Source organism: Triticum aestivum, chromosome 2D, assembly GCF_018294505.1.
Source record: "Triticum aestivum cultivar Chinese Spring chromosome 2D, IWGSC CS RefSeq v2.1, whole genome shotgun sequence".
Lineage (NCBI taxonomy): Eukaryota > Viridiplantae > Streptophyta > Magnoliopsida > Poales > Poaceae > Triticum > Triticum aestivum.
This window is the reverse complement of record NC_057799.1, coordinates 48,761,305-48,772,707: the sequence shown is the minus strand read 5'-3', so window position 1 is coordinate 48,772,707 and position 11,403 is coordinate 48,761,305. Positions and strand designations below refer to the sequence as shown.

At 45.9% G+C, this 11,403-nt stretch overlaps 1 protein-coding gene across 1 annotated transcript; it reads right to left on the bottom strand.

Moving 5' to 3' along the window:
- Positions 1–1,681: 1,681 nt before the first annotated feature.
- LOC123051468 (aldehyde dehydrogenase 22A1) lies at positions 1,682–8,472 on the bottom strand. The gene is made up of 14 exons (XM_044474347.1): positions 8,009–8,472; positions 7,847–7,890; positions 6,550–6,651; positions 6,192–6,319; positions 5,874–5,996; positions 5,147–5,300; positions 4,373–4,476; positions 4,209–4,287; positions 3,957–4,052; positions 3,733–3,870; positions 3,015–3,230; positions 2,743–2,934; positions 2,217–2,360; positions 1,682–2,130 (listed from the first exon to the last, which is right to left on the bottom strand). Exons 1-14 carry the CDS (start codon positions 8,118–8,120, stop codon positions 1,978–1,980), a joined length of 1,785 nt encoding a protein of 594 aa, XP_044330282.1. The 5' UTR covers positions 8,121–8,472; the 3' UTR covers positions 1,682–1,977.
- Between the last annotated feature and the right edge of the window lie 2,931 nt (positions 8,473–11,403).

The following is an 11,403-nucleotide window of genomic DNA, read 5'->3' as shown; positions in this document are numbered from 1 at the left end:
ACTAGAACCGGATACTGAATAAAATACACCCTTCCAAGTGCCAGATACAACCCGGTGATCGCTCTCTAACAGGGCGACGAGGAGGGGATTGCCGGGTAGGATTATGCTATGCGATGCTACTTGGAGGACTTCAATCTACTCTCTTCTACATGCTGCAAGATGGAGATGTCCAGAAGCGTAGTCTTCGACAGGACTAGCTATCCCCCTTTTATTCTGGCATTCTGCAGTTCAGACCACTGATATGCCCCTTTACACATATACCCATGCATATGTAGTGTAGCTCCTTGCTTGCGAGTACTTTGGATGAGTACTCACGGTTGCTTCTCTCCCTCTTTTCCCCCTTCCTATCTATCTGATTGTCGCAACCAAATATTGGAGTCCAGGAGCCAGACGCCACCGTCGACGACGACACCTACGACACTGGAGGTGCCTACTACTACGTGCAGGCCGCTGACGACGACCAGGAGTAGTTCGGAGGTCCCAGGCAGGAGGCCTTGCCTTTTCGATCGTTGCTACTATTGAGCTAGCCTTCTTAAGGCGAACTTGTTTAACTTATGTCTGTACTCAGATATTGTTGCTTCCGCTGACTCGTCTATGATCGAGCACTTGTATTCGAGCCCTCGAGGCCCCTGGCTTGTATTATAATGCTTGTATGACTTATTTATGTTGTAGAGTTGTGTTGTGATATCTTCCCGTGAGTCCCTGATCGTGATCGTACACATTTGCGTGCATGATTAGTGTACGGTCAAATCGGGGGCGTCACAATATTCCTCTTGAATTATTTTTGTTTGAAATTTCATATGCATGTATATAGTAGCGTAGAATATGTGTACTGAAACTTCATCAAAATTAAAATAAAACACAAAATAAAATATAAAAGAAATAAAACACTACAAATTAAAAAGAAACCAGGTTTAGGGGGGCTAAAACCCTAAACTTGCGGAGGAGGCCTTTAGTCCCGGTTAGCCACGAGAACCGGGACTAAAGGTCCTCCGCCCCGACGGACCCCTGGCGCCCACGTGGACGGGCTTTTAGTCCCGGTTAGCCACGAGAACCGGGACTAAAGCCTTTAGTCGCGGTTCGTAAGAGGCGCGACTAGGGGGGTCTTTAGTCGCGCATATTTAGTCCCGGTTGCACAGCCGGGACTAAAGGCCTTTGCGAACCGGGACTAAAGGCCTTTTTTCTACCAGTGATCGGTTTTCTCCATAAATTCTGACGAGGGGTAGCTGCAGGTTTGCTGGCTGCTCTCGCAAAATTCGTGGTGAAGATGTAGATGCGGATGCGGTACCCATCCATCCGTGGTGAAGTGAAACACACTCGAGGCTGTTAGAGTCACCGACCGACCCGAGCCGGTCGCCGGTCGCCGGGCGCCGCATCCAGCGCTGGCGCGAACCCCGAGCGGCGGTGCCCAGAGATGTTGACATGGACGCACGAACGCTGCTGGAGTTCGCGTGCTCGGGCGGAAGGAGAAGTGGGCGCGCATTTGTTGACACGGTTGCCACGTCAGCTGTGCCTGTGCGCTAGGGTTTGCATTTGTTGCCAAGTTGGCCTGCAGGCCGAGGCGCACCTCAACAAATCCCTCCTGTAGCTCTGCATGGGCAGCAGGCATGTACAGATCAATACGACATCACAGGCATACTACTACAGGAGATTCACGACCACAGACGTAGAGCACAAGAGATTCAGAAACTGAGGTGCTACGCTAGATGAAAGTCCCAGCAAACATACCAAACATTTACATTCATGCAGGTGAAAATCAAATCCAGGGCTTACATCGTCGATTGCCATCTTCACTTTCTAGGATAAGCAATAGTTCTAAAGGGCGTTTTACATTCAGAAACATGCTACCTTGCTCTGAACCTGATCCCCACCAAACTTGCGCCTTGGGGACGACAGCCAAAAGACTAGCCCACCAACAGGAACATCATCAGAGCAAACTGATACAATAGAACATTGTGCCAAACATTTTGTCCCTGCTCACCGGCTTTTCCTCCTGGTTATAGGAGACTTCTGCTCCGAGATCATCTTTAACAGATTCACGAGCGACTGCAGCCTGTCCCACACGCTGATGCCGTACAGAGTCTCGACGAGCAGCTGCTGGAATGCAAATCCATTCTCCGAGACGGGATACTGCGAAATGATCATTAGCTGGCTATCAGAAACAGAGTAACAAGCAAAGCATGGAAGCCCGGCCATCATGTGAAGAAACAGCAAACCTGAATAGGCTTGGGGATCATTGTTTTCACATATGGCCACCACCTGTCTTCTACGACTGCCTTTACAAGGCAGCAGGCCCGCAAGCCTTCCACACCAGCGAATCTTCCAAACCCGCTGTCTTTAACGCCACCAAAGGGCAAAGACTGCACCGAGAAAGAGCTATAAGCCTACTTGCAATCGCAGTGGTTAACATAGAAGAAACAAGGAACAATTTATGCCTGCAATTCTATGATACTAGTGTGCTAAATAGTACTCCCTCCGTTCACAAATATAAGATGTTTTGGATATTTCAATATGGACTACATAGTACATACGGACTGAAATGAGTGAACATACACACTAAAACGTGCCTATATACATCCGATTCAGAAAAGTTAGAACATCTTATATATTTGAGAACGAAGGGAGTACTGTATCTGCAATATACATGTGTGTACTTCCAAAATATCTTTGGAATGCTTATATCTTTAAGCTGTGTGCCAATTACTACAAAACAGAGAACACAAACTGTATAGTGTTACCCACCTGACACATATAACTTGAAGCAAAGTCATTGATTGCTGCAACACCACAATGCACTTGAGATGCTATTTTGATGGCACGCTTCTGGTTGCCAGAAAAAACAGCACAACCAAGACCGTATTTAGAGTCATTTGCAAGTTGGATGACCTCTTCATCAGAAGAGAATTTCATGATTGGTAGAATCGGCCCAAATGCCTGTTAATCAGCAGTAACAGTGGTAAGGCTAACATCATAGGCACAAAACCGAGATCATACATACTTTCACTACAGCCTACCTCTTCCTGCATAATTTTCATTGTGTGATTAACATTCACTAGAACAGTTGGAGGAAAGAACTGATCAACCGCATCTTCACCCAAATTACCAAAGCTCCCTCTGACAGCAATTTCAGCACCTTTGTCAAGAGCATCGTTAACAAGATTCTGAAGTCTCTCAGAGTGCTCTATCATACAGATTGCACCCATATCGTATCTGCCAGATAATGGGGGCCCCTAGGAAAAGAAAAATCGAAAATGAGAACGGAAATCATGACATAAATACTACAAGAAAAGATGACTACGAGCATGAACTGTTAAAATTATCTGGTGTCAACTGTTAAACAGAGAGTATGTTTAGACTGAGTAACATATGGTGAGGTGGAACTGAAATAGCAATAAACATGATGAAAACAAAAGTTAAATGCGAATGTAGAAAAGTTGGATGTGGACGGCGGAACAGTACTAAGAATAACTACAATACAGGAAAATGTAAAATAGCAACAGAGGTGAATCTTGTCCTCAAATTCAGAACTCAAAAGGCGGGCAATAAAAATTGCACTTGCTCATGTGGCTATTGACTGCAAAATACACCTGTTAAATTACAACAGATATTGATTTGATTGTCTTTACTACGCGAGAAACAAAGCTATGATAGAATTCAGAACTCAAAAGGAGGGAAATAAAAATTGCACTTGCACATCTGGCTATTGACTGCAAAATACAGTTGTTAACTTACAACAGATATTGATTTGATTATCTTCACTACCCGAGAAACAAAGGTAGGATAGATATCCTTGTGGACATAAAATCTTTCAGCACCAGCACAGTTTTGTCCACTAGATTGCAGTGCAGCTCTCACAGCAACTTGAACAACCTTCAAATGGGGAAGGGCTATAGGTTAGTTGCTATTGTTGAAGAGAACAAGCTGGCATGACATACACAACATAAAGCTACACTTACATTGGGTAAATCCACATCTTCGCACACAATAAATGCATCTTTGCCACCAAGCTCAAGAGTTACAGGTATTAATGTTTCGGATGCTTTTTGCATAATCTGTGATAGGCACAATACTCAACACATTAAATAAAGTAACAGAGAAAGTAAGCAAATTAAGTGTATGCATGCAGCAACGATCATGATATCTATAATGGCATAAATAATATTAGCTGCATGGGATTAAGAAATCACTACTTCAGATGCGAGTTATACCATCCTTCCAACACCAGGTGATCCAACAAATATTATTTTATCCACTGAAGATACAAGAGCTTGACCCGTTTCCGCAAAACTAGAGGGGAGAAAAAAGAGGCCAGCAGGTAGGGCATGTCAGTAATTAGCCTGAACACCAAGAAATGCAGAAGCTACATTCATACCCAGTTACTATGTGAACCAGATTATCTGGGGCACCAACAGCTAACAGAGCTGCTTGTATGATACGAGAATAAAAACAGCCAGACCAACTCGCATGCTCTGAAACCTGTAAATCAGCATTTCATTAAATAGAATAATGGATAACATTGCGGTAATTTGTTACTTAAATCAAGAAAATTAATGAAAGGTAAAATTTCAGAGGGTATAAAGAAAATTTACTTTGCAGAGAAAAAGCAATGAACATATGATTGTTTCCCTATGTTTGACTTGGCACAACAACAAAAGTTAATGACATGATCAGCACAAAATTTGTGAACTATGCAATTCATTATTTTCATGAGAATTACTAGCTTCACCTTATGGAACACAAATGGTAGCCATAATCGACTCAAAGTTGATAAATAATAAATGCAACGCATGGAGATCATCGAATAACAAAAGTCAACAGGTTGACCTAAGACTATGAGTATGTGAGAGTTTCCATGTCAATGGTTTGTAAGGCAATGTAGTCAGGACGAATTGGGGTATTTCAACCTTGTAAATCAGCATCCATGCTTTGACGGCTATACCCAGGTTACAAACAAGACCGTACTCTGAGCAGACAGTAGATTGCCATAAGTAATAAGCTCCAGACTTCAAGCTAAGCTAAAGCATTTTTTCTAACAACGGAATCTCAATGAAAAATGTACAGGAACTGAAAGACTTTGTTGTGCTTGATCATAACCAAGAACGTTTACTCATATCAAATTATAGATGATATTCATCTGATTACTTACCTTTATAACTGCTGCATTACCAGAGAATACTGCAGCCAACATCGGATTGAAGACATTATGGAAAGGATAGTTCCATGATACAATTGCACCAATAACCCCAAGAGGGTGGAATTCAACTTTTGCACTTTTGTGCAGCATTGATCTCCCGCAAGATCTGAACAGTGTTAAAAGAAAATACATGCAGGCCATAAGAAAACAAAACAATACTTCACTACTGCAGCATAAAAAGAATTGGTTAAGACATTATTTTAGGTGTCCTGAAATGAATGCCGTCGGCAACAGTGCAGCAGTGTAGACTTGCTGTCTTTCTAGCTTATAGAATATTACTGTGACATGTGCAAAAATTAAAAGGCCTATCTTCTGCACAAGAATTAACAGAAATTGCTAGCCCAATACCTGCAGTATGTTCAGGTCCTAGCGTGTAGTCATGTTTTAATCAAGAGCAGAACTCATTTTCTGTTCATCTAATTTCCAATGTTCACACACATTATGGTACTAAATAATGCTAAACAGCCCCAGTGATGTTACATATCATAAGTGAACCATTGTGTAGTTCAGGTGTCAAACACAAGTCACACCTACTGTGCTTAACTTACATCAACTTTTCCTCTGTATGATTCTATTTGTTTAACATACATGGTTAAATCAACATTAAACATTGGCATTGCATGGCTCTTAAATTATTGTATACATCACATTAGGATATTTCTGGTTACAAGAATCTAACCTGTACTCAGGTTTTAACCACTTCTCACCCTCATCCAGAAGCCAATGAATCTTCTCACAGGTGGTCATTATCTCACCTAATGAAGCGTCAACCATAGTTTTTCCAGTGTCCCGAGATGATATCCTACACAAAAATAACAGTGTGGACCCTCAGACCTTCAATATGTTGGAAAGTGTGAGCAAATAAAACAGAAGGAGAGACCATCGATCAGGACTAAGTAAACCCTTCATCAAGGGTAGACACTATTTGGAAATAGATCATTGGCATATGGTACAATCAAAAGATAAGACTGTTTTTGAATTCCCAATTTGTCCTTACTCGCATATCAGATCCTGATGTTCAAGTATATACTTCAGAAGGATACGGAGAAACTGCCGCCTTTGTTTGAAGCTACTTTTTGCCCATACCTCTTGTGCTTTACGAGCTTGTGCAACGTGCTCCTGGACCTAATGAGTCAAAGAATAAGTGATACGAAATAGAAAGCCACATTAATGAAGGTCCAAACTACTGCAAAAACAATACATAACAAGCTTTGCTTTCTCTTCAATCATGATTAAGGAAGGGTGAACCATTATTTCTAGTCAATAATGCAAAAGAAGATAATCAGACCGGCCAACCATATAGTAGCATACGTTGTACTTACGGAGAATGCAACAATAGCAAACCAGCAACATACCTCATCAGGAGTCAAAGCAGGGAAGTATCCCAAGTATTTCATAGTAGCTGGTTCGTAGCATCGAACCATATCAGTCTGAGCAGCTTTCCCCTTCCTTGGTACCTGCAGCAGAGCATAAACTCAACATGATAAAGTTCAAATAAATGCGGCTCCTGCTGCTACAATGGGTCATTTTGAGCTTTTGGTACTTCAGCTGAAAGCAAATCACCGCTACTTGAAAATATTTGTAGTGCTTCTCTAGAGCCATTACAAACCTACATTGGCACCAAATCAGATTCTAGCCAATCAAGGGTGGACAGTTGGTTTTCCCCTAGCGTGTTGAACCCACTTCTTATTTTTCCCTTTTGGTTGTAACTCTGTTTCTTTCCGTTACGAAAATAGGGAAAATATCAGTAGGGAAACCCGGCTCGAAATAAAGTATGCATTTCATTTAGAGGATATTGCTGTCTTACCGCATTGAACCATTTAGACCCTGAGAAGGTGAGACCTAACCACGTTAATTACATGTCCAAAGTAAAATCAGTTATGTTTGTAAATCATTTGCCCACCAAATTGTTATCAATGGCGTTGCTAAACTTTACTGACCGCATCTTCTAGTTGTCAAAGACACAACCACAGCGAACTGGAATTTTGGGAGACATCAAGCTATCCAACATAAATAACATTGAAATCAGTTTACAGGAAACAATCAGCAGGCACGCATGCGCCAGATGCTTTCAGGCACAGCAGATCACCAAAACACACGCATCCCAATATTAACTTAGGTGGGAGGAGCCAGCATTCACGTTTGTGCATTTGATCATTATTACTGCATCAGATCTACTGGATGCCCTATGTACTCGGAGCTAGCCATATGCCCATATCAGCATGCTACAGCTTAATCCACTAGACCACCCTATACATGTCTCATACAAACGGCAAAATAATCACATACACCAATTAGTAATATTACTGTGTGGCGTTATTCTTGAAACCATACAACAATGTGCAATCCCAGGTTACACCAAACCATGATTGGAGTATCCAGAACAAGCAAAATTCAGTACTAAACTACTAATTGCAGAATCGCTGGGTCACTCACCCTCACTACATCAAGTGGGCTCGCACCAAACCAGAACACACTGATCCTAGCGCGACCGCGGATGCATGAAATGTTTTCTAGAATCCCAGATCATGAAAACACACATCGCATAGGTTAACTTATTAGGTAGGACGAGACAGCATTCAGGTTTGTGCAATGGATCATTCATTCACCCGAATCATCAACCCTGGAGGGAAATGCAGAGGGTGAACTCACGTAGATGAAGCTATCCTCCTTGTTCTGGTTCACTTCCTCCATCACTGCACCAAATCGGAGCACGGTTAATAAACCCTGGTAAACCCCTGACAATCCTCCGCGGGAAATCACCAGCATACAGAACACAGTGAGGGGAACGTGGGGAGGGCGGCGGCGGCGTACCATCGGAGGCGTCGACCTCCATGGAGGGGACGGTGGGCGGGATGAGGAAGAGCAGGACGCGGCAGAGCGCGTAGGCGGCGGCGAGCACCAGCAGGGGCCACCAGAACGCCATGGCGGACGGGGCCCTCCCTGGCTAGGGCTCCGGCTCGCCGTCGGCTCCGGAGTGGCGGCGGCGAGGGAGGGAGGGGGGCGGGGCGCGCTCAGGAGCGGCGGCGAGATGGCATCGGAGGAGGTGGGGAATGGAATCAGATCGGAGGGGAGGGAGGGGGGAGAGGGGAGGGATTTTGGAGCCTGCGAGGAGATGGCAGCAGTACTTTATTCGATTCGATGAGTGGAGCGGCGACAGTGGGGAGATGCTCCGCTGGTCTAGTGCCACTGGCGTCCGACGGCGAGCGGTGGCCGCCTCGTGCCCTCCGCCGTGCGCGGTTCGCGAACCGCACGCCGCGCGACCTATCCGTCCGAGTCCGACCGTGAGGGCGTGCACACGGGGAAAGGGGTATTTCTTTTGCCCAAAATGCTCACGCGAGGCTAAATTTCGTGTTTTGACCCTTTTGACAAAGAATTTCAGGATCTGACCTCAGTTGTAAAAAAAAATCGGGATTTGACCCTTTTGCTACCGCCAAGGCTTTGGCGGTAGGGTTAGACAGCCTACCGCCACGGCCCCTGGCGGTAGGGTGCGACGGAGGGGGGCGGCGGCCGTTTAACTGCGCTGACGTGGATAAGTACCTACCGCCAGGGGGCCTGGCAGTTCCCCTGGCGGTAGGGTTTTGCCCTACAACCCTTCTGTACGAAATGTGCAGTGGACCTGGCGGTAGGTGCGCCCTACCGCCATGGGGGCTGGCGGTAGGGTGTCTGACCCTACCGTCAGGGTCCTTGGCGATAGGCTGCTGTATTTTGTTGTTTCTAGTTCATTTGGTTGCTTGTTTTCAAATCCAATATGACAGCAATATCACAGCAAGTTTTACAAATATGACAGCAATATCACAGATTTTAAACAATTAAACTTGGGCATCACATAGATCCACATTAGATAACTTGTGCATACAACATTTCAAACGAACTTCAACGGAGTTCCACGTAGTAGCAAACACGTAGATCCACAAATAGCAAACACATAGTTCCACGTAGTTTCATAACCACTAGACAAGTTCAACCAAACTAAAAGAGCCAAGTATCGAAGAGCCTAATCAGTTGCTCCTTCCCTTCTTGGAGGTACGGTCCTCGTTACTCTTTGAACGAGTCTCTACGGTCTTCTTCTTGGGCCGGCGAGGAACCGGTTTCTGGAAAGGGTCTGGACTCAGCAAATCCTTCTTCTTCGGATTCCTCTTCTTCGGCAGCTAAGATGCTTGAGATGTTTGAGTTGGTGGAGGTTCATAATCTTCATCCTCCTCCTCCTCCCCGTTGCTCTCATCCTCCTCCTCCTCCCCTTCTTCATGTGCGGCCTCCTCCTCCTCATCCTCTTCCTCCTCCTCCTCCTCCTCCTCCTCCTCCCCAACCAACCTACACGACGAGGGAGCATGGCTCGATGAGCCGATGAGACCCTGTGTGGCTACAGGCTGATAAGTTTCAACTGACCCAGCTCCAGCACACCCAAGCAGCCCTACCAGCTTGCGACAACGCTGCACGAACTTCTGCACTCATAATGAAACAAGGTCATAATAAGTATCAGGTTTATGATTGCAAGTGAACAAGATGCATCTGTTCCGAGGAGGCTGAAATTGTACCTTCATCGTCCCCCTCACTCTGTTCTCAGATTGTACGCTCCCGGGGAGATCACCTAGTGCATCTGAGGCTTCAAAGATGCATCTGTTCAGCTCACCGGACTGCAACGGCATAAGTCAGTCACGATGACGAATAAAATATTTTAAATACAACCGTCGGTTCAAACTTACCACTCTGTTGATGAGGGGTGCAAACTCCCTAAATCCACTGTGCATGTCTCTGATGCCGGTCTGGTATGCCTGTTCATCGGGGTCATCCCTCTCCAGCTCCGCGATGTCTTCCGCCGTCCACCGAGGCCTGAGACGAAGACGGTGCTTCTGGCATCATCGTACCACCTCATGTGTCGGCCCAGGTAAGCATCCCAGTCAGTCACTTTCCTCTCCCCATCTTTACGAAACCTCCGTCGGTTCCACTCCGTCACATGAGTTTTATGCTCCTCTCCCCAGTCTGTGATCGGCTGATTCTTCTGTCGGTTCATCCTGCAAGGCATAAGCAACAAGAATCATCATAAGCGCAATAAGATCATCATAAGCAACAAGAAACATGATAATCGTAATGAAATCATGGGCACGGAGAACAAAGCGCTCACAGGTGGAGCGCGTGGCCATCGGTATCGGTGGGCTGGCCCGGTGGGGTATGCTGATAAATCCCAAACTGTGTGGCCACGCGGTGTGGCAAGTGCCACTCGACGGCGTACACACAGCATGGGCACGATGCACCGCCAGAGACCACGGTCCGCATCGCACATCACGTTCAGATCAAAGTCCCACTCTCGGTCTTGTCGATACGGCCACCAGTTTACCTATTACATATACATTGGTAAGTTCCCACTCTCGATCAAAAGTGGAATAAAAGAGAAAGGTGTTGAGCGAGTTCATATACCTGCGTATGCATCAAAGCGTCCAACTCGTTGGTGTAGGTCTTGTATGAAGTCTTGTTTAGGCCCGTGTAGAGTTTGACAAAGTCCCACTCGTAAGCTACGGTGGGGTTTCGAGTCTCGTCGCCGTCTTTGCTATAGTCTTCCCATGGGCGTCTTGGCATCTTCTCCGGACGCCCCACCGGCAGCCGCTCCCACATCCAAATGGAGAAGGCCCAGACAAAGCCACCCATATTGGACTTGTCTCCCATCCTCTGCGTTGCGTCATCAAGCTGCAAAACATCAAATGAGTATCAGATATAAGAAAATGTCATGGACACACTTTCGTAGGTAGGTAGGCAATTAGACACTCTCTTACCGAACGGTATAGGTAGGCGAGAGATGCGGTCCCCCAACTGTACCCTGCATCCCAGTCCGCTAGGAAGAACAGATACGCCCAATTGGCAGAGTTCCCGGAGCTGTCTGGAAACATGACCTCCGAGAGAATATACCACAGATAGGCCCTCGCGTACAACTCCGCGGTCGCCTCATCTGCACCTTGGGGGAATGTCTTCCGGTGCTCCGAGAGCCAGGTCAACAGCACACCGGATGTACGGTTACTCTTGGCACCGGGGCAGTCGCCGATGAGGGTGGTGACCCTCTCCTGCCAGTTGGTCTCTCCACTCGACCGGTGAGTGCATGACCCTCGATCGGCATGGCAGTAATCATCCCCCAGTCCTCTAGGGTCACCGTCATCTCCCCACATGGCAGATGGAAAGAATGGGTCTCCGGTCACCACCGGTCAATCAGAGCTGTG

Excerpts from the sequence above, each read along its gene's own strand:
- LOC123051468 (XM_044474347.1), bottom strand. The coding sequence starts at position 8,120 with ATGGCGTTCTGGTGGCCCCTGCTGGTGCTCGCCGCCGCCTACGCGCTC. Across the intron at positions 7,891-8,008 it reads GGAGGTCGACGCCTCCGATG|TGATGGAGGAAGTGAACCAG; the intron begins GTACGCCGCCGC and ends GATTTGGTGCAG. Across the intron at positions 2,131-2,216 it reads TGATCCCCAAGCCTATTCAG|TATCCCGTCTCGGAGAATGG; the intron begins GTTTGCTGTTTC and ends ATCATTTCGCAG.